The sequence below is a fragment of the Zootoca vivipara genome, chromosome 1, assembly GCF_963506605.1.
Source record: "Zootoca vivipara chromosome 1, rZooViv1.1, whole genome shotgun sequence".
Lineage (NCBI taxonomy): Eukaryota > Metazoa > Chordata > Lepidosauria > Squamata > Lacertidae > Zootoca > Zootoca vivipara.
In genome coordinates this window covers 86,357,979-86,377,985 of record NC_083276.1, presented here as the reverse complement: position 1 = coordinate 86,377,985, position 20,007 = coordinate 86,357,979, and the positions used below count along the sequence as shown (strand labels likewise).

Sequence of the window (20,007 nt, the reverse complement as noted above, 5' to 3'; positions counted from 1 at the left end):
CTATGGTTTTCCCAGTAGTGATGTATGGAAGTGAGAGCTGGACCATAAAGAAGGCTGATCGCCGAAGAATTGATGCTTTTGAATTATGGTGCTGGAGGAGACTCTTGAGAGTCCCATGGACTGCAAGAAGATCAAACCTATCCATTCTTAAGGAAATCAGCCCTGAGTGCTCACTGGAAAGACAGATCCTGAAGCTGAGGCCCCAATACTTTGGCCACCTCACGAGAAGAGAAGACTCCCTGGAAAAGACCCTGATGTTGGGAAAGATGGAGGGCACAAGGAGAAGGGGACGACAGAGGACGGGATGGTTGGACAGTGTTCTTGAAGCTACCAACATGAGTCTGACCAAACTGCAGGAGGCAGTGGAAGACAGGAGTGCCTGGCGTGCTCTGGTCCACGGGGTCACAAAGAGTCAGACATGACTAAACAACTAAACAATTCCCATTCACACACCTGCACATCCATTCATACACATACCCCTCCATAATTCACACGTATCCATACATCTGGGTCACATTTCCTTTTGGGATGCTGAGAAATGAGCTTCCTTTTTCTCAGCACAGAAATGCAGCAAGCTGCCAGTGGAAGCAGTGGAACTCTGCCAGTTGTTGCATCTCTTCCCTCATTGCTCCATTGTTCCTCATCATCATCTTTTTTTTTGGGGGGGGAGTGGGATAAGAAAGATTAGAGAAGATGAGGTTTGAACCTCCCTGCAATCTCCCACCTCCTTTGCCAGCATTCAGCTAACTAGCAGAAACAGCTGAGCAATGGGAGAAATGTGGCTGCACAGGAGAGGTCAGCAGGGCAGATGGAGAGGGCAAGTGGCTGCATCCAGCCCATAGGTCCTGCTTTAAATGGCACACATCAGTTTTGGAAGATTTTGTGCACTGCAGTATCTGGTCCCAATTTACAACTATCAGTTTTTGTCAGTGCAAACAGAAAGGAGAATGAACCTGCAAAGGGCCTTGAACGCTGGGTGCTTGGGATGGAAGAACAGTGGACCTTTCCATGCAAAAGAGCTGACACATCCCTCCATCTGTTCTGCATAAGCCCATGTCCTGTTGTGGAGGTATTTCAAGGGTGTCTTTAGGGCTTGGGTTCATTTTTATTTCCTCCCACCTGCAGAAAACAGCTGCCTCTCTCTCTCCCTCTCCCATAGAGAGAGGAAGCCACATACAAATTGCCTCAAGTAGGATCTGTGTGCCAAAAACCTAAACTTTAAATACTTCTCCTTTGGGACATTCCACAGCTCAGCTCAGGGGTTAGGCATAACCAGGACTGTTTGCCTTTTCTAACCCATCAACTTTGGTAGATTTGGGGTATTGTTTTTCTGTCTAGAAAAGCCATTAATAGTGCTGAAACTGACTGACACATGGATAGGCAGGTTTATAGGTGCAGTATGTGATTCCCCCATTTTAAATAAAAGTACTTTAAAAAAATCCCTGGAACATTACACTGGTTAGAGTATCCCTGAATGATCAAACCAAAGGGATTTCTCCAGCTTATGCATCAGGGCTTGCAGGTATGTTTTTAATTGTCAGCCAGGGAAATGTAATTACAAATTTAAGTCCATGACTCTGCCAGATGCTTCACAGGATGGGGAATTCTTCATTCATAATAACAAGGACCTGAACTTATGTACCATCTAGAATTTATGAACTGGGAATCTTCACAGTGTGGTATAAAATTCCCTCAGCAGGGAAGCAAATTTGCCTATGCAAGTGTTTTCATAGAGGTTCATAAATCATGTCATTGTTATAAGTGCATTACATAATTCATACACATAACTACTAAGTGTTGCTGATGGATATTCTTGTTAATCCAACTTTGTGTATTTGTCAATGCTATGGAGAGCAAGGCTAATTTAACGTTTCCCCCTTGGCATCTAGGAAGGCAGGTATTGTGTACCAAAAACATTGGATGGGTTTCTCTAAAATAGGCTTGCACAAAGGATGACCTACATAGCCAAATAAACCCACCAGGCATATGCTGTGGTTTAACAAGCCACACCCAACTCCAATCCTGCAATCGCTGCTTGACTGCAAGAACAGAAATATTATCAAGCCCCATGGCTGCCTACATGGCTAGTGGGCTTCACTAAGCTTAGCAGGCCGTACGTTGTGTAGTTTCGCTATCTTAACTGCAGAACTTTTATACAACAATAACAGAGCCTTATGGCATCTTCAAAATCAGCGAACAGTCTTCAAGGAGCTACAAGGCTCTTTGCTGTTTTTGCTGTAACTAGCTAGCACAGACAACACTATGGAAATTTATGATCAACTGTGAACCAACCTCCTTGTCTGGTGGACAATGAGAAGGGGGGTGTAGAAGACAGCACAGGACTCTGCTGCTATGGTTTATGCTGACATTCAGAGATTGTGGCTCCTCTTCACCACTCACTGGTAGCTAATGGCTCTAACCCTAATCAATCCCCCCCAAGAGTTGCAAAACTTTGCTGTTGTGATGATAATTATCATGGACGAATGCATACTTCTTGGTGACACTGTGAGAAGTTTACAGCAAGCAGAGATGAAAGGTGAAGGGGGAAGCAGCCAAGACTGGCAGACAGAGAGAAATGAGAAAGTGAAGGGGTGATTAAAATGGTGGTGGGTGTTGGGAAGCTGAGAACGGCTTGACCAACTGCCTCTTAAGTCTGGCTTTGCCCAAGCCACCCACCAATGCCCCCCTCTCCCATCCCCTGCCATGGAACTTACGTAGGTTACTGTAAGGGGTTTGTGGTGAGACAGGGAAGGCAGGGGTTGGGGGAGAGGTCTCACCACCACTGGAAGGTGGACTGCTTGGAGAGGTCCCCTGCATCTCTTCAAAGGCCTCTTTGTAACTGTGGAGATGGGGCTGTAAGAGAGGGAAAGCAGAATCAGTTATGAAAATTCAGGACCTTCCTGATCTCTCCCCCACAAATTGGGGCAGGGAAAATCCCTGCCTTCTCTTTGCTAGATGTTTTCCCCATCTCCTGTCTGGTCTGGTCACAATTTTAAACTGCTTGATCCCATGCTTCCTTTTCTTGCCTTTATGTCCCTTTCTCCCACTCCTAATTTCAGAAAACATTCTGCTTCTGTAGTTTGCTTCTGTTCACCATACCGTCAGAAACAGCTCCTACAGATGACCCATTAACTGAGCTACAGGTAGGTAGCCGTGTTGGAACAAAATAAAAAAATTCCTTCCAGTAGCACCTTAGAGACCAACTAAGTTTGTTATTGGTATGAGCTTTTGTGTGCATGCACACTTCTTCAGATACACTGGAAAGAAGATGTCAGTCTGTACCTGTGTAAGTTTCTTGGTGATGGTGGTGCCTTCCATAGTTCTAGTTACAGATAGGTAGCTGTGATGGTCTGCCATAGTCGAAACAAAATTTAAAAAGTGCATGCACACTTCTTCAGTGTATCTGAAGAAGTGTGCATGCACACGAAAGCTCATACCAATAACAAACTTAGTTGGTCTCTAAGGTGCTACTGGAAGGATTTTTAAAATTCTGTTTCCATTTACTGAGCATTCATAATGATTTGCTTTACTGAGTCAATCAGTCAATCAGTCATTGATCCCACACTTTTCAGTGCACTTCCCTGTCACTTTCCTAATTGCAGAAGGTCATTCCAAAAATTAAAAAGTGGATTTGTGGCACTAGAGCAACAGAGGACTTTCATCCACTTCGATTGCACAAGTCTAAATTTCCAGTGAGCACTTGAATCTGTCCTGGAATATAGTGACAGTCCAGAGGCTTCCAGCAAGTGGCCAATAGGAGGGACTGATGCCCAGTTTCAGCAACACAGGTTGCAACTGGTATTCCATCATTTACGATGTTGGATGTGAGAACAACCATGGACACTTCTGAGTCCCAAACCACTGCAACCTCTTCCAAAACTGAAGATGCAACTTCCATCCAAGGAATACCTAGGGAGGCCCACCCATGCATGTACCCTTTTCTTAATCCATTCTACTGCCAAACTAAATTCATCGCCCTTCCCAACCCTGGCCCTTCCCTACCTATTAAGTGCTGGGGTCAAAGATACATATATATCCCCTTCTGTGTTTTCATGCATGCAAGCAGCAAGGTCAGAAGGGGAAATAATAATGTTAAAAAGAAAAAGAAAAGCACCTCCTTGGGCCTTCCTCCAGGGTTGGCAGAAATGGTGCTGAACACCTCTGGTGAGACACAGTGAACTGGAGAACGAACCGTGGGGCTTCGTGGTGAACTAGGGTCCTGGGGACTGTTCTCATACTGGCCTTCACTGGTGGTACGTCTCCGTATAGGGGCTTCGGCTTCTTCTGGTGACTTCTCCCGTGGCGACTGTACTCCTGAAAGTTCAATTGCACTGTGAGAAAAGTGGAGTTCCAAGCACAGGAAGAGCTTCAAACATTTAGAAAGTCTTTATGAGCCAATATTCAGATCTTTGGGCTGTGTCTTGGCTTTGGAAAGAAACTGAATCAATTAATCAGGAGAGGGGAAATCGGCAAATCCATCACTTCCCACCGGCAGATTATAGTGAAAACCAAACCAAACCCAACAAGCACAACTCAAAATTGCGACAACCCGGTTCGTACATTTTAAAATCCCTGCATAATGAAGCAGCTGCATTGGAGAAAGCATAGAGTTCATGCTGAAGCCAAAAATCCCCAAGATGGCCTGTTCATTTCTTTCCTCACCTCCTGAGCTGGGCTTCTGGAGGATAAGACGTTGGTGTGGATGCCCTGCATCGTATTTTACTTCTCTTACCTGGCTGTAACAGGTGTGTGCATGTGATGTGTGTGCAGGATTTATTAACATGAACCAAAGCACTGATTTACGTAGGGTGTACTTAGAGCAGGCAAACTTAACAGCCTGATTGCTTCTTTTCCTTACTTTTCCTTTTTTTGGTGACCAGCTTCCATTCACCTAATATTAACACATATTCTTAGGCAACTTGGACATCTCCACCACAATAATATATTCCCCTCCTTGTCTTCATGCCTTCCTCCTTCTCCCTGCTCCGACATTTCCATACAATGACCCAGGAAACAGTTGGCAGGAGAAGGCAGATACAGGTCAAGAGAAAAGTCAGCTCAAGGAATTGGAAAGGATCCTCGTATACAATCCTTTCCATACTGTACAGAGCCAGAAGTAAGGGGGGGGGGGAATAGGTCTCAGAGACTCAAGCAACTGAACAAAGCCACACGCTGAAGGGGAAAGGAAGGGGGGAAACCCCAAGGCCACTGGCTGACGTGGCCCAGAAAAGAGATCTAAGGCTGCTTGTTATTCTTGTCCTTCTCAACTTTCAGAGTCAATCTAAGGCAACAGAGAGGAAAGTTCAAGTTTCTGAAGACATATGCTTTGTGTGTGGTGCAGTGGTTAGAGCGCGGGGCTAGAACCTGGGAGACCAGGGTTCAAATCTCCACTTAGCCATGAGGCTTGGCGGGTGAGTGGCAGTTTCTCAGCCTAACCTATCTCACAGGGTTGTTGTAAAATGAGGAGGAGAGCCATGTATGCTACCCTGAGCTCCTGGGAAGAAAGATGGAGTACAAATGTAATAATAAAAAATAATTTAATTGGCTTTTATACCCGCTAACAGTATACACTCCCTGGATTAATTATGGGAAATGTTGGCTGATGTGGGTGCTGATAAATTTCTCTTAGTGGTCTGTAGGGTGTGCATACACACACACACACACACACACACACATTCATCCCTAGACTATTAAACTTGTTTATGAATGTGATGCTGCCAAAAATTGGAACGGAGGGTTCAGAGTGCAAACTTCCCTAATTTGGAACTTCTGAACTAATTGCAAACATTTCCACACTTTGGGCTTGGCTTACAATGAGCTTTGCCCTGGCTGCCACCACCATAGGCCTCTCCCCTTTCCTGCTGAAACTTACTTGTTAGCAGCAGCATAGAGAAGACTTGTTGTTGCAGCCATTATTGGGCCCTGGAGCACGGCAGCAGCATTGTGGATGCCAAGACACCTGGGAAATGTAGATCTCTTACTGAAAAGCCCAAGGAAAGCTTGGGCAATTGTTGCTGCAACCTTTTAAAGCCTATTCAAGGTTGCTACAGCGGTTAATGCAACGGGGGGGGGGCTGGTTGGGAGATCTTCAGGCTTCACTGAGTTCCCAATGATTAGGGATGGGCAAATCTGTCAATTTTGCTTCCTCTCAGTTTCAAATTTATCCAGGCTTAAGATCAAGTTCTCCACCTTTCCATGCCAGTTTGTGATTATTCTTATTTTTTAAGTCCTCATGCAGAATCATCAGCACTTTAGGGTGAATTTCTCCTCTTACACACTTTTTTTTTTTGCAAAGCGATTTATCCTGAAATTATGCATTCTGTATGTTATTTTCCACTAATATATGCACACTTTGCCTTAGTATGTGCATTTTGGTACACATTACTTGGCAGGAGAAGCACACTGCAAAATTCAGAGAAGTGCAGATTTCAAAAGATGGTTGTGTTTCACTACCTGGGTTGTTTTGAAAATTGTGAACTGAATCAAATTTCTTTCCCATCCCTACCAATGGCATCACTGGGAGTGCAAGAAAACTCTGAACTGTGACTGGGCTATAGCTAAGAATGAGCTCAGCTTGGGCCTGTTCTAATCAAATCCAAATTAGCTTGTTTTCGGTGAGCCTGATCCAAACTGAGATTGAAGTCTGTGGAACAGATAAACACCTTGAGATGTCTAGTGGCGCAGATGTGCCCTGATGTCAACCTGAGTCTCTGATTTCAACTGATGCATAACAGTGAAATCCTGAAAGTCATCTGCAGCAATGGATTTTGTTAACATGAAAACTTTGTAGCTGGGAACAGCACCTGCAACATTTCAAATTGTGCCCTGCAGCTGTGAAACGAAAGAGCAGTGCTAGGGAACAGAGGCGGTCAGAGCAAGCAAAAGACACCAAACTCTCATTGGTTATGGAGCTGTATAATGATGTGTTTGTTGCAGTGCCTGGACTTCTTTCTTTCTTTCTTTCTTTCTTTCTTTCTTTCTTTCTTTCTTTCTTTCTTTCTTTCTTTCTCCTTTTCCTTAAAGAAACCTGCCAAAGGGAGGGGTCTCATTCACTAAATGGGGTAAGCTCACTCCACCCCATTTACTTAAGATTTGCAGATGTAAGCTTAGGAGACACTACACATCAGCATGTTCAAACTCAAATTAGGGGAAAGAGCCCACTTCTTTTATATAAGCAGCAATGAATGAATTCCCTCCCTCCTGCACCCACCCCACAAACTCATTGGAACGATTTTTTAAAATTATTATCTTTTAAGGCACTGGTCCTGGCAAGATGTCCTTAAAAAAGTTTCTTTGGGGCTGCTTTTGAGTCCCTTGGCTAATCTGGATCTCTCCCTGATTAGAAACAGCTATGCCATTTTCTCAGCTGCAGAGAGTCTTGCTTTTCACACAGCTGAAAGAAAAGGGAAGTTTCTTTTCTTTTTCTTTAAAGGAGAGAAAGAACAGGAATGCACAGATTTTGGGCAGCGTTCTGAGATTCCCAAAACAGAAACCCACTTGGGAGGAGAAAGAGGAGGGAGCCAGAATCCATGGCAACAGAAGCAACCACAATACAACATCCGAAACTAAGGAAAATCCATTGATGAAAAGAGCAGTGAGCTCAAGAGGCACCACACACAAAATTCCTTAAAGTGAAGCAGCAGCATTTTGTGTGCGTGTAAAAACAGGAACGAGTGGTACTACTAAGGCTGAACTAACAGGTTCAAGTCCAGAGACTGCGCCACTGCACAGTTCACTGGCCGCCAAGCATTCCAAAAGACTCACCACAAGATAGAAAGTGAATGGCTATCACAGACAGAGAAGGCTCTAGCAGCCCACCATTTTGATTTTAACAATTGCTAAACCCAGGACAGTAGTGGCAGGGAGCTAAGCCACCCCTTTGGGGGTGCAGGACCAATGAGAGCAGCAAGGTTAGTAGGCTAAGGGGACTTGGCTCATCCTCTTGCTACAGTGATGCTCTCATTGGCCCTATGACCACGAAGCTGGCCTCTGACTGGAAAAGCTCACTGTCACTCTCACCCTGGGGTTAGTACTTTTTAAAAAAATGGTGGGCAGTTTAAGCCTTAGAGTAACTGGCTGGTGCAGCACCACTTTGTAGCATGTGTCAGCCAACAACTTTGTCCTCATCTGCCTCCTACCTATCCAGCCACTCAGGGAGGGAGAAATGTACGGCTGCCACCAAGGCAACCATGACAACAAAAGGTATAAGAAGTCAAGGCAGAGCACCAGGGAGGGAGAAACCAGGTAGTGCCTCTAAGGGAGACAAATCCCTTTCTGCAAGGACTGTTACCTGTCTGGTTTTAAACCCCAAAAATATTTCAGTCATTTTTCAAGTTAAGCTTCAGCAGTTAAGTTTCAACATCATCCTCATTTCAGGGAACTAATATATGCAAAGTGTGTATATTATCCCTCCCTGCAGCCTTGTTGTTGGAGAGGCACAAGATTTCACCTATAGAATCGCAGAACTGGAAAGGAGCTGGTGAGTAGCATCTGTATCTAGATCTATCAGGCCTCTGGGAGTGAAAGTGGGTGGTTCCAGTTATCGCCACACTGTGTTGTCTTCCTTGAACTTCCTTGGATGTTTGAAGCTGGGGATAATGCATTTTTGGGGATAATACCCCCTTCTGTTCATACTCCTATCCTTTGGCATCAACGAGCAGGAGATGCATGGAAATTGGCTTCCGTTCTAAAACCCTTATCCCTATTGAATCATACTTTCTTGCAGTTGCTGGCATAAGCTTGAAGGCCAACAAAACCCCTTTGCAACTTTAAAGTTTTATCCCGAACACAATGAGCACAACATACAAGCAAGATGCCAGCTGTCAGTACCAGGAGACCTTGGGGAAAGGCACGAGTCTGTTTGCTGAGCATGGCACACAGGAAGGGGAAGGAGGGGGAGAGAGCAAGAAAACAACAGCCTTGCTGAATGCTTGAGTGGGAAACTCATTGGGAAGCAGTGAGATACGGGCAAAGGTCAGTGCCAATTGCAATGTGGGCAAAACTCAGACTGATACTGCTAATGTGCGCAGAGAAAGAAGCCATTGCCCTCTGATGCAAGGCATTCCATATAACTCCCACACCAGAGAATGGCTGCCATAGTTCCCTCTGCATTGCTGCTGCACACACATTTCAAATGTCTTCCGCCCTAGGCTTCAAAACCTTTGCACCAAACTTTAGAAACCCTCCACTTTCTCTGGCCTTTTTATTATATGCCTCATTTCCTCCTTCTCTTTAAAGCAGACGGAGGGAGGGGAGGAAGAAGGAGACCAGTGTTTTCAGAGCCAAGAGTGGCTCAGGGTGACCAGGCTCCCTGGAATGGCTGAGGAGCAGGAAAAGCTGGGCACTAGCAACAGCGCTGCTCAGCAAAATTATCTCTCTGGCACTCTCCTCCTCCTGTGCTATATTTACTAGCAAAACTCTAAACTGAGAAGATACAGAGTGTCCCTTCCCTAGAGTGAGGCTACCATCTTTTGTAACCTTCAGCCAAGTTCTTCAGCCACACAGGGGTGGAATAGTTCCTTCCCAGCATTAATGGAATCCAGCAACAAGCCATCATGAAACTCTGGATCAGAGGACAGCTTCAAGGTGACTCATGAAGATGGTACTGAAAAACCCTTCCTTGGGGCCAAACTAGGCATGCTAGCACTGTTTACCTACCTGCACTGTTCACATACAACTCAAGGGAGAAAGGATCTATTATTCATATGAAGGGGAGGGGAGCTGAACCATCATCCCTCCTCTGTGTCTCTACCTCGCTGTGTTTTCCCATTTGATGTACTACACTCAGGTCTGACACTAGAATTAAACTGGGCAGGTGGAAAATTACTGAAAGTAATGGACCCTAGCTCAGCAGGTAAAGAATGTGCTTTGCATGCAGAAGATTCCAGGTTCAATCCGGGGCATCTCCATTTTAAAAAGGATAAGCTTGGCAATTATGTAAAAGGCTGATTCAGTCCCTGGGTAACTGCTGCCTTCCAGGTATTGTTGGACAACAGCTCCCATCAGCTCCAGCCAGCACGGCAAAAGGTCAGGAATGACGGGGGTTGTAATCCAACAACATCTGAGCAGCAGACACTCACATACGCATTTATAGACATGTAAATGTAAGTAAATTCATAGCTTTGCTTTTTGAATGCATGATAAGTTCCTTCTGCTGCTGTTTAATTAAGCATTCTGTGTAAACTGCACACTATTACACCCAATGGCCCAGGGAAAACCATACCTTACTTTCTCTTTACCATTCAACTGCAAATAAAGCATAGTCGGTTGATGCACTATAGTACATAAGAACAGCACTGCTACATTAGCCAAGGCTCCATCTAACTGAGCATGTTGGTTGCAATAGGAGTCAGGTAGGTGCTTTTGGGAAGCCACCAGGTAGGACATGAAGGTAGCAGCTTTCCCCTACTCTTGGTCCCCCAACAACTGGTATTCAACCATAGGCATTTCCAGGTAGCTGTATCATGGCTAATAACAATGACTGAGTGAATCTTATGTTATATTACTTGACTCTGCAAGGATTCAGACAGCATATTCTATTTTTCAATTTGTATCTTTCCTTTTGTGTGGGCAATACTTGTATCAAAACTTCCTCTGGCATTTTGGAGGAGATGCCAAAGGAATATTCCAACAGCAACTCCTCCACTCTCAAACTGAAAGATTATTCACAAGAAATGAGAACACAGAGGTTTAATTCACAAGCCCACTCCTGTGCGCATAGGAAACATTCTTTCATTAAAATAGTTTAGAGTCTGGTTTTTTATTAATAGATTAACATCCAGAGGAACTTTATAGCCTAAGTTCAGAGATAGCAATCTTGGCCTGGTAAACCATCGTTTATTGGCTTGAGAATGAGCTGTGTGGCCTCACACTCCACAGTTTCCTGTGACATCTTCAGTTTAACATCTGCACACAAAACTGGTTCTGATGTCACAGAAAAGTGACAAGCCATGGTAGAAGCACTGAAGTTGGGTGCACGAGGACAGGAGAAGGGAGGAGAGAAGGGAGTGTTAGAACATACAGCTTGCTCTCAATGCAATAAACCATGGTTTATCAGAATGGACTTGTGGAATGTCAACGGGGCCTATTACAAGGACAGCCCAGAGCATGTCTGTAGGAACTCACCAACAATATTAGTAAGTTCTCTCATTTAAACTAAACAAATAAAAACCTCTTTCAACTTTACGTTCCTGTAGGAACATTATATAAAGCAAGTGAGCATGAGGATCCCATGCAACCCCAAAGCAGTGAATGTGTGCACAGGAGCCCATCCTTCTAGTCTGCTGCTCTCTTTTGAATGTGACATTCCATTAGAATTTGGGCACTGTATGTATAGACCACAGGTCACCATTTCAAGGGGGGACTATAAGACAGAGTGACAGGATATCAAGCATACAGCATGCTGCTGCATTAATCCTGAAGCAGCGTGAGTGCTAGAGGCAATGTATACAGGATATTTTCTTGGAGGCCAGGGTGGGGGGTGGCAAAAGGCAGTGACCAAGTCAACCAAAGCACTGTGAAATTTTACAGGAGTACAAATTCCAAACCTGTAGGGAGAGAGGTGGGTGGATTCAGAAGAGCCAAGTATCCTGTATTGGGGCAAATGAAACACATAGAATAATAATATTAAAAAACCCAGCATCTTCTGTTAGAATGGCAACCCATACTTTTTTCTCTCTTTTTTTGCAGGGGTATAGAGATGTCATACATCTGCAATAATTTCAGAAGTAGTCCTAAGGCCACTGAGGAAATGGCTGTTAACTCTGATATTCTGAGGCTACCTGCACCAATTAAAGAGATCAGAAAAGAAAAGAAAACAAGCACCCAGGAGCCCTTGCTGAATATGAGGTTCCAGTGAAAACCCGTCTCTCCTCTTCTGGCTCCAAGAGCTCATGTTCCATAAATACCAAACATGCAAGAGAGATGCTTTGGAACAACCACGTGTTTGAAATCCATCAAGAGGCTCCTTTCTCCAGAGCAACCTGCTGATTAAGATTTCAAGAATTTACACACACACACACACACACACACACACACACACACACACAGGCTCACTCCTTCTGCTAGCCATGCTAGAAGCCCCTCTCCTGGTTCCAGTCAATATCGCCAGCCACAGCAGAAAGATCTGAAGTTAAACACCCCAGTGATGCCTGTACAACACACATAGCCCCTAAATAAACCTTGGTGTGCTGGCCAAGCACTACAGTGAGTGATCATCCCATTCCTGGATTCTGGCCTTCCTTTCTGCCCCGACTTCCACCCATGCAAACACCTCCCCTTGATGTTATGGAGACACCTGACATAGCACCAACAACAAAGCAGCGGTGAGTGTGGTGGCCACTGAGATAAACAAGCCCCCTCCCCCAATCCTTTTGCAAGTGACTTCTGGTTATACCACCGATGAGCATCACACGTAGCATATGAATCTACACACTGCAAGGGAAAAGGAGGAGGAAGCACAACCAATGATTAAAAGATAAATAAATAAGGAGCTTTTAGAGTTAGAGCAAGGCTGTAGAGTCCAAACCTCATAGGCCCCCAAACCAGGTCAGATCCTTCCCAGAATTCCTAACAGAGGCATTTTTTTTTATCCAATGGGAATGCACAGCTGTCACATGTGAGGAAAGGACCTGGCAGTATTGGAGGTATTCTCTAATGTGGGTGGGAAGCAGGAAATCATGTTTTCTTGCCTTTCCGCACACAAATTAGGAGACAACCCTACTCTGGTGCCATTTTGGTTTTTTTCTGGTGCCATTTTGGAATGGACTCTCAATAGCCACCTCAGCTCTCTGTCCTGGTGTCCATGCAACAGCAACCATGCAGGAGATCCACGGCAGGGGAGGCTGAAGAGAAAGGAGGAGAAGCAGCAACAGAACAAACCAGAAAAGGAGAAGGATCGCTGTCGGTGAAGAGGAGGATGGGGGCTTTTCATGCTCTTCCGGATGTCCCGGAGTTTGGCGTTGTATTCTGACAGGGGGAGGCGGAGGTAGGGTGGGTAGGAATAGAGCAGCAGGAGAAGGTCAACCAAGGATGAAACAAAATCCATCACGGAGAGTGAGAAAGAGAGTGTGTAGTCAGAGATAGAACAAACATCACAAACAGACAAAGGAGAAAGGGGAGGGAAAACACAAGAAAAAATATTAGTTGGAAATGCACCCCAGGCTTGAACACACTGTGATCTGGGGTGAAGTTGAGTCAACATCAGAATACGAGATACCATTGAACCAAGTCAATTACCAGCCTCTTCATGAGATCTTGGGTGAATAGGTTGACCTCAGGAGTATGTTTTGTGGGGTAATAAATCCCATGTAGTTCCCTGGCTTTCTTTGGATTCAAGAGGAGCTAGAAAATCATGAGCGAATCATATCTACCCTGTATACTGTTTCTGGAATTCAGCTATCAGTCTGACAGTAGAAATTGAAATATTGCAACAATGTGGGAAGCACTGGCAGAACCACTCCTGCCCACCCACCGATACACCTGTGCAGCACCAGGGCACAAGTGTAGCTGGCAGCCCTGGAACACCCGTCTTGCTGCTTGGACAGGGATTTCCAAGGGTGGGTAAACAAAACACACAAACGGTCACAAAACAACTTGTGGAGGCATCTCCGTCTCAGCTGGCTCATGCTAATTGTTTCAGAGCTTCCATTTCAGGTCCCCGAGTCTCTGAGCCAGGCAGGATTTGCAGCAGTTGAGGGCGGCGGTGGTGATGATGATGGTGAGATTTCTCTGGGAAGGGAGTCCTCCTAGAGGCCTTTTGCCTTAATCATTACAGGCTGCTCCCACCCTGCTGCATAGGAAATCTGAGTTCTCATGATAGCGAGAACCAGGGAGGATGATGATCTGTGAAATTCCACACATACTCGCCTTGGAACAAGCAGGCAATTTATAGTAGCATGCATTGTAAATAACATGCTGGCCCCTGAGCGCTCTCTCTCTCTCTCAACCCCTCTCTCACAGCTTGTTCTAGCCAGTTCCATCCCCTCCCCTCCCCTCCTCCTCATTCTCTAGCACCAGCCAGATCTCTTGCTTCACTCCATGTCCTGTGGTCATGGGACACTTATTATGAACTGTTAACCTAGAGTGCAGGCTCATGCTTCCACAGCAGCTATTCTTTCCCCAGGATCTTGGGACATAATGTCCCTTGGGATTATACACTGGCCCATGTGCAGCTCAGATAGAAGGTTCCCACAATATAACAACACTCAGAAAGGCTGCTATGTCCCCCCCAAATCAGGAACAGGTGAGTTGGAAAATGCCACTGTAAGCAGGTAATTCTGCACCAGTTTCCTCCCATGGTTCTGATACACATATGCCCATCCACAATACCTTTTCTCTCCCTACCCAAGTGTTGCTATGTCGTAATGCAGTGGGGTAAAAATCTAGTCCTCTTCCATCTGCATCAGCATCTCAACGTGATGGAAGTGTGTGGGTGCATGGATGGCCATGGGAGAGGGAGGCAGCTCAATGCTGGTGTAAGTGGCAAATACAGTGGCTTGTGAACTTCCTAGAAGCATTTGGATGACCACTGTGGGAAGCTGGATGCTGATCTAGATGGGCCATTCCTTGGTCTGACCCAGCAGGGCTCCAAGGTTCAACTCACACACTGCTGCTGTTGTTATTGCCCAGCTGCCCCCTGCCTTTGCAATGCAAAGTAAAATGGAGATCAAATCAAACATTGATTCATCAGTCTGCTTTGTGCTCCCCTCTACACTTCAAGTCATCTTCCTGTTTTCTCGTAAAGCACTCGGTGTAGATTTTAGAAGCAAATAAGTAAAGGAGGAATCAATTTTGCACAATGCTGAAAAGCTAGTTTGGAGAGGATGAGAAACATAATGTCACCAACTTCCAGAAACCCAGAGCTGTTAACAGCTAGCTTCTGCTATGGACACAAAGAACTCATTTCCCCTGAGCCCAGCCTGGAAAAGAAAATGGTACATCTAAAGAAAATGTGGTGAGTGCATTTCTATAGCAGGTTTGCTCCTCACGCTATGTCTACCTCTGTATACACCCTTAGATGCCACAGTGACTCAGCCTCCAGCTTGGTTTCCCATCCACCAGCCCTCCTTATCCCAGAACCAAGCCATTTCCCTTTGGCCGAATGCTTTTAATGCCTGTGGTCCAGGAGCTGAACTGGACGGAGCCCAGCAGCTGAGCCTGGCATTGCAGGCTGGATTATGTCCAGGACATTTCTGAGGAGCTCTGCAATTAAAAACTTTCATGTGTAATTACAATCCCAGAAGCTGCCAGGGCTGAGGCTGCATACCGGATACAAGACATCACAAGAGTCCTTAAGCAACACTGTATGTTGTTTTTATCAAGAAGCCCAAATGCCTCAGGCCCAAAGACTGATCATTTTGCAAAGTGTGCCCCCCCCCCTTCCCATCACTGCCCATAATTCATGCTTGGGCAACCCTGCCTACAGTGTGCCCTGTGGAGAATTAGTGAGGATGCCCAGGTGAATTACATGGAGGAAAGACTCATTCTGGGAAAACCCGTTAGGACCCATTAAAAAGGAGACTCAGCTGTACACATCAGAAGACCTTGAAAGCTCCCAAGAGAAAGGCATTTGTGTATGTGCGCTCTTCATGCTTATACACAGCATGAGGAAGAATCTAGAATCTCAGCTTAAAAAGAAAAAAAATATGGCTATTATTATTATTATTATTATTATTATTATTATTATTATTATTATTATTTTCAAATAACAAGCTTCAATCTCTCAGGGTCTTAGAGAAAGGTTTTCCCCAAAAAGCCATCTGTCAGGAATGCTTTGGTGGTATTTCCTGCTTGGCAGGGGGTTGGACTGGATGGCCCTTGTGGTCTCTTCCAACTCTATGATTCTATATCTGCTTGAAGGGATGGGCCAACAGATGTTACGGGGGAGCTCCATGCTTGGAGCTGCTGCTATCCTTTTTCTTTCTGAAAAAGTGACCAGAGGGGAATGGAGGGCTGATTTGGATTTGGCTTACTAAGTACCGAGAGGAAAACCCACAGGTTTAAAAAGCCTGTATATGTTCTTCTCGGAGGATTAAAACAACTTTGGGGGAGGGCTGATTTGGATTGGGGATGTGGAGAAGGCAAAGGGTTAAACTGCCTTATTTCCCCTATGGCATCACCTCAGTTTAAATTGCCCCCTTCCCCGTGTTGACTTTTTCCAAAATATTAAAGTGTTAGGAGCTCCAAGCATGAAGTTCCTATATCAATCATGTCTATTGGGCCCCTAAGCCCAAAGAATGATGATTGGGTGTCCGACCTATGCCTCTGCCTGTGGCTTCCAGGACTAATTCCACTTGCTCCACCCTCTTCATTCCATGCCTTCCCCTCATTTCTTGCCTTTTATTATTGCCAAGCCCCTACAAAATGCCCTGAATCTTGCAAAAGCCATACGCAGAAGGAACTGTATGAATCCCACCCATTTAAGCAAAAGTGCATAATTTGTTCTGGGTAAATTTCAGCTCCCTTGGTGCCGGGAACACAGAGTCCTGCCCAAGACTGCCAGTGCACTGGGCTTCAGAGGAAGGGCATGAAAGAAGCGCCAAAGGCTATGGAATATTACCCTTTTGTGGGTGTGGTGGACATTTCCTTCCTGACTCAACATCTCACAGCAGAATCATTAAAGGCTCTTGTGCCGCTCATTCAGTGAGCATAAAATCAAGTCAGAGCCCTGCCTTGTTTACAGCCTTCTCCCCAGCAGTTGCTGAGCATTTCATTCCTAAGCTCCAACCCTGCCATGCATGTTGCATCCCCATGCCTTAATGCCAAATACCAGTAAGTTACAAATCAGGAATGATGGCTTTCATCTGTTCCAAGCTGCAGGTTTGCAGTTAGCTCTGCAGAAACCTGGCATTAGCCACTAGGACTCGGGGAGATGCATCTAAATCTAGACAAGTGCATTCAGTTGCTCCAGAGCAACAATTGTTCTCTTGCAGAGGATGAAGGGAAGCCTCCCTGTACCTTCTGAAGGAACAGGGAGGGAGGCTGAGATCTAGTGCTGTCACAGTAGCTTCTTGTTAAATCTGGAATGTGGTGTAGCAGTTGCACTAAAGAGTTGCAGTTCCCAGCAACTCTAAGTATGGCATGTTTACCCCCCCCCAAAAAAAAACCACCCACCCCTGGCATAGATAGATCCTATGACATTTGCATGTTGTTTGCAAGTGTGGTTGCGAGAGCCCTCCTACCAGGCATTCCCCCAACACACCGCCCCCAGGACTGCTGTGGGAACAGTTCAGTTTATCCATTCTATTTTGGACTAAGCCACAGGAAACAATCTGGGGCCCTGGAGCAGCATTCTTCTCCTACCAGCCCTAAAAGATTACATGGGGGTGGGGGACTTCTGAGCCCTAAGGATAAAAACCCCTGACTCATAAGAAAACAGAGAATAAGGCTTCCTACCTGCTACCCTGTGGGCCACCAGACCTTCAAGATGCAAAGGCTCTTCCTCTGCGGGGCGAGAAGGTTCCTCACTGTTCTCCACATCCTTTATTGGTACCTGGGCTTGAATTGTCATCCCAGGGGATGGCGGTGACGTCAGCAGGGGATGCTGAGCTTCCATGAGCTTATATGCCATTGCATGGGGCCTGGGAGACGTAGGAGGGCTTCCTGCAGCCTGGCCGTAGCTCCTGGCTTGCTGGTTCGGATAGCCATAGGACAAATAAGCCTCCTGGTCATCCTGCATGGGGTACTCTGGCTCTGAAGCATTGTGGAGCAATAGCTTTGTGGGATGAGCTTTAGGTGCCTGGTGGTCCGGCAGCTGGGACACAGAGATGCCCATGGAGTTGTGGGAAGGGCTTCCTGGAATAGGGCCAAAAGGATTGGTAGACTTTGGCTGCACCACTTGAGGACCAGTCACGGGCTGGGCAGATACTGAGAGAGCCACTGGGCGTGGCTTATCTTCTCTGGAAGACACCGGGACACTCTGGGACTTGTGCATCATGGAGACAGAAGGATCCAGGTCAAGCATGAGCATGTTGAGGGCCTCAATGGACTGCTCTATTTCCTTCTGGGAGGCCACCCTGGGGAATTCAGGGATGCTGATGCTTTGAGGGGGTGCTGCTTGCGAAGGGCTGGGCTGAGGGCTTGCACTGGAAACACTGGGACTTTGGCTGTCTCGGGCACCATCCTGTTGGCGGGAAGGCGGTCTGCTGCCTCCACTTTGCTGCTGCCAAGAGTTAAGTCCCCTCTGGACAGCTTCCCGGCTACTCGTGCTCCGGGCTGGTGCCTGGGGCAGCTGGGGGCTCTCCGCAGTCGCTGTGGGGAAGGACTGCGAGCGGTATATGCCATTTGGATCGTAGCCATAGGGGTACTGCTGGCTGGCAGCTGGCGGCTGGGGTTGCAACCAGCCAGGAGTGGGGAAGCCATGCTGGTAGTAGTCGGCCAAATTCTCCTGGGCAGACACTGAAGGACGGATGTGCCCATACGGGTCCTGGGGGTGACGCCCCATCATGCTCCGCAAGGTGTTCTGGTTGTTGTAGGGGTAGCCACCATTGATCACTGTCTCTGAATCATGCAGCTTGTCTATGCCGTTGAAGTTGGATGACCCATTGGGCAAGGAGTTGAGGCTCTCCATCCGAGGGGCCTCGTGGTAGCCCATGTCACTGGTGTTGGTGGTGCCATCAAATGATGAGAGGGTGCCCAGGCTCCCCACGCTGTGCCCATCCTGGTTGGGCAACTCGTCATCCAGAATGTCTGTTTCCCTCTCGGCCACCAAGCTGGCAGCTTCCCCATTGACATGCACCTGAGCTGGAACAATGTGGCGGCCTGAGGTGGTGGAAGCAACCACTGCTCCCCCGCTGGGGTTGTGGTTATGCATGGCGGCCTCGTTCTCCAAGCCAAAGCCGCTGAGCAAGCTGTCAAGCTCCCGCTTCTCCTCCGGGGTTAGTATAGGGTTGCTTCCTCCGCTGCTGCCGGGGACTGTGGCCACTGCCTGCTCGTCAGTCTTGTCTGTCTTGGTGGAGGCGGTAGAGTTGCCTGAATCACTGCTAACAGAGAGTGTGTGCTCAATGTGGTTGGGGGCAGCCGAGAGCGTGATGCGGTTGGTGTTGACGGTGCCGGTGCTGCCGTGGAGCGAGTCTTTCTTCTTCACCTTGGCATACAGGCTGCCATCTAGAGGCCCTTGGGTGTGACCAACCTCTGCATGGAGGAAGAGAGAAGGGAGACAGGAAAATCAATAGCTGTTATGCTGCAAAAGCTTATGTGTTCCAATTAAGACATAAACAATACCTGGGCTGGCCGCCTGCATTTAGCTACAATGAGAAGGGACACTGCGACCCTGCCAACCAGCTGCCAAGCATTATCGCATCCTGTGCCCTCCAGGCCTCTGAAGACAAGAGACGCCAGTGTGTCTCTCTGATGGTAGCACAGCCCCTGCCATGTTCTGCTCCCACAGGACCTAATCGCAGCTAGAGAAGTAAGTGCTGGCGGCTACTGGAGTAAAACACATTTACTGGCTATTTTCTTCTTGACTTGCTTTTACAAAACACAGCATGTTTTGTAGCAAAAGTACCTGTATTGATCTCAGGATACATGAAACCTCTTTAGCAAAGGGTAAGCAAGTTGGGAATGGTTGGGACACCATGAAAAGGCAGAGACCAGAAGATCCTCCAGTCAAGTCTGCACAAGTTGTGGCCCACCAAGACAAAGGACTTCAATAATCCTATTTTTGCTGCATGACCAGGGGGGGGGGGCTTTTAGGCGCAGGCAGGCCCCAATATGCAGCTGATAGGTTGTGTTAGGTTTGGTGAGTCACATGTTGTACAGCCCTGATGTTGTATAACCCTGACGTAGCACCAAGCCTGGATCCTCCAACCAAAGGCTCAGAACATGCAACCTTCTCATAAGAGGGAAGCCAACCACCAGCTTCCCTTCTATAGGTTTGGAACTTTACTGTAAGAGCAAAAGTAGCCAAAGTGTGCCTGCTCAGAGGAACATGCAAATTCATCTGTTTCCCTTAATCCCTTAATTCAAGCAACAGTGATTTTTTAAACAGCAAAAAACAAACCCTGATTC

General features: G+C 46.6%; 1 protein-coding gene across 12 annotated transcripts in view; it reads right to left on the bottom strand.

The window, feature by feature from the left end:
* The window catches only part of TNS1 (tensin 1), a 183,103-nt gene that overhangs the window by 39,816 nt on the left and 123,280 nt on the right, over window positions 1-20,007 (bottom strand). For 6 of the 12 annotated variants that reach the window (XM_060278387.1, XM_060278393.1, XM_035128113.2 and 3 more), the window contains 5 exons: window positions 17,395-19,131; window positions 12,880-12,966; window positions 11,547-11,588; window positions 4,115-4,314; window positions 2,715-2,853 (listed from right to left, as the gene is read on the bottom strand). In XM_060278387.1, coding sequence (XP_060134370.1) covers window positions 2,715-2,853; window positions 4,115-4,314; window positions 11,547-11,588; window positions 12,880-12,966; window positions 17,395-19,131 — 2,205 coding nt within the window. The remainder of the gene's footprint in view (window positions 1-2,714; window positions 2,854-4,114; window positions 4,315-11,546; window positions 11,589-12,879; window positions 12,967-17,394; window positions 19,132-20,007) is intronic. The other 6 variants (XM_060278395.1, XM_060278412.1, XM_060278394.1 and 3 more) reach the window with 5 other exon arrangements.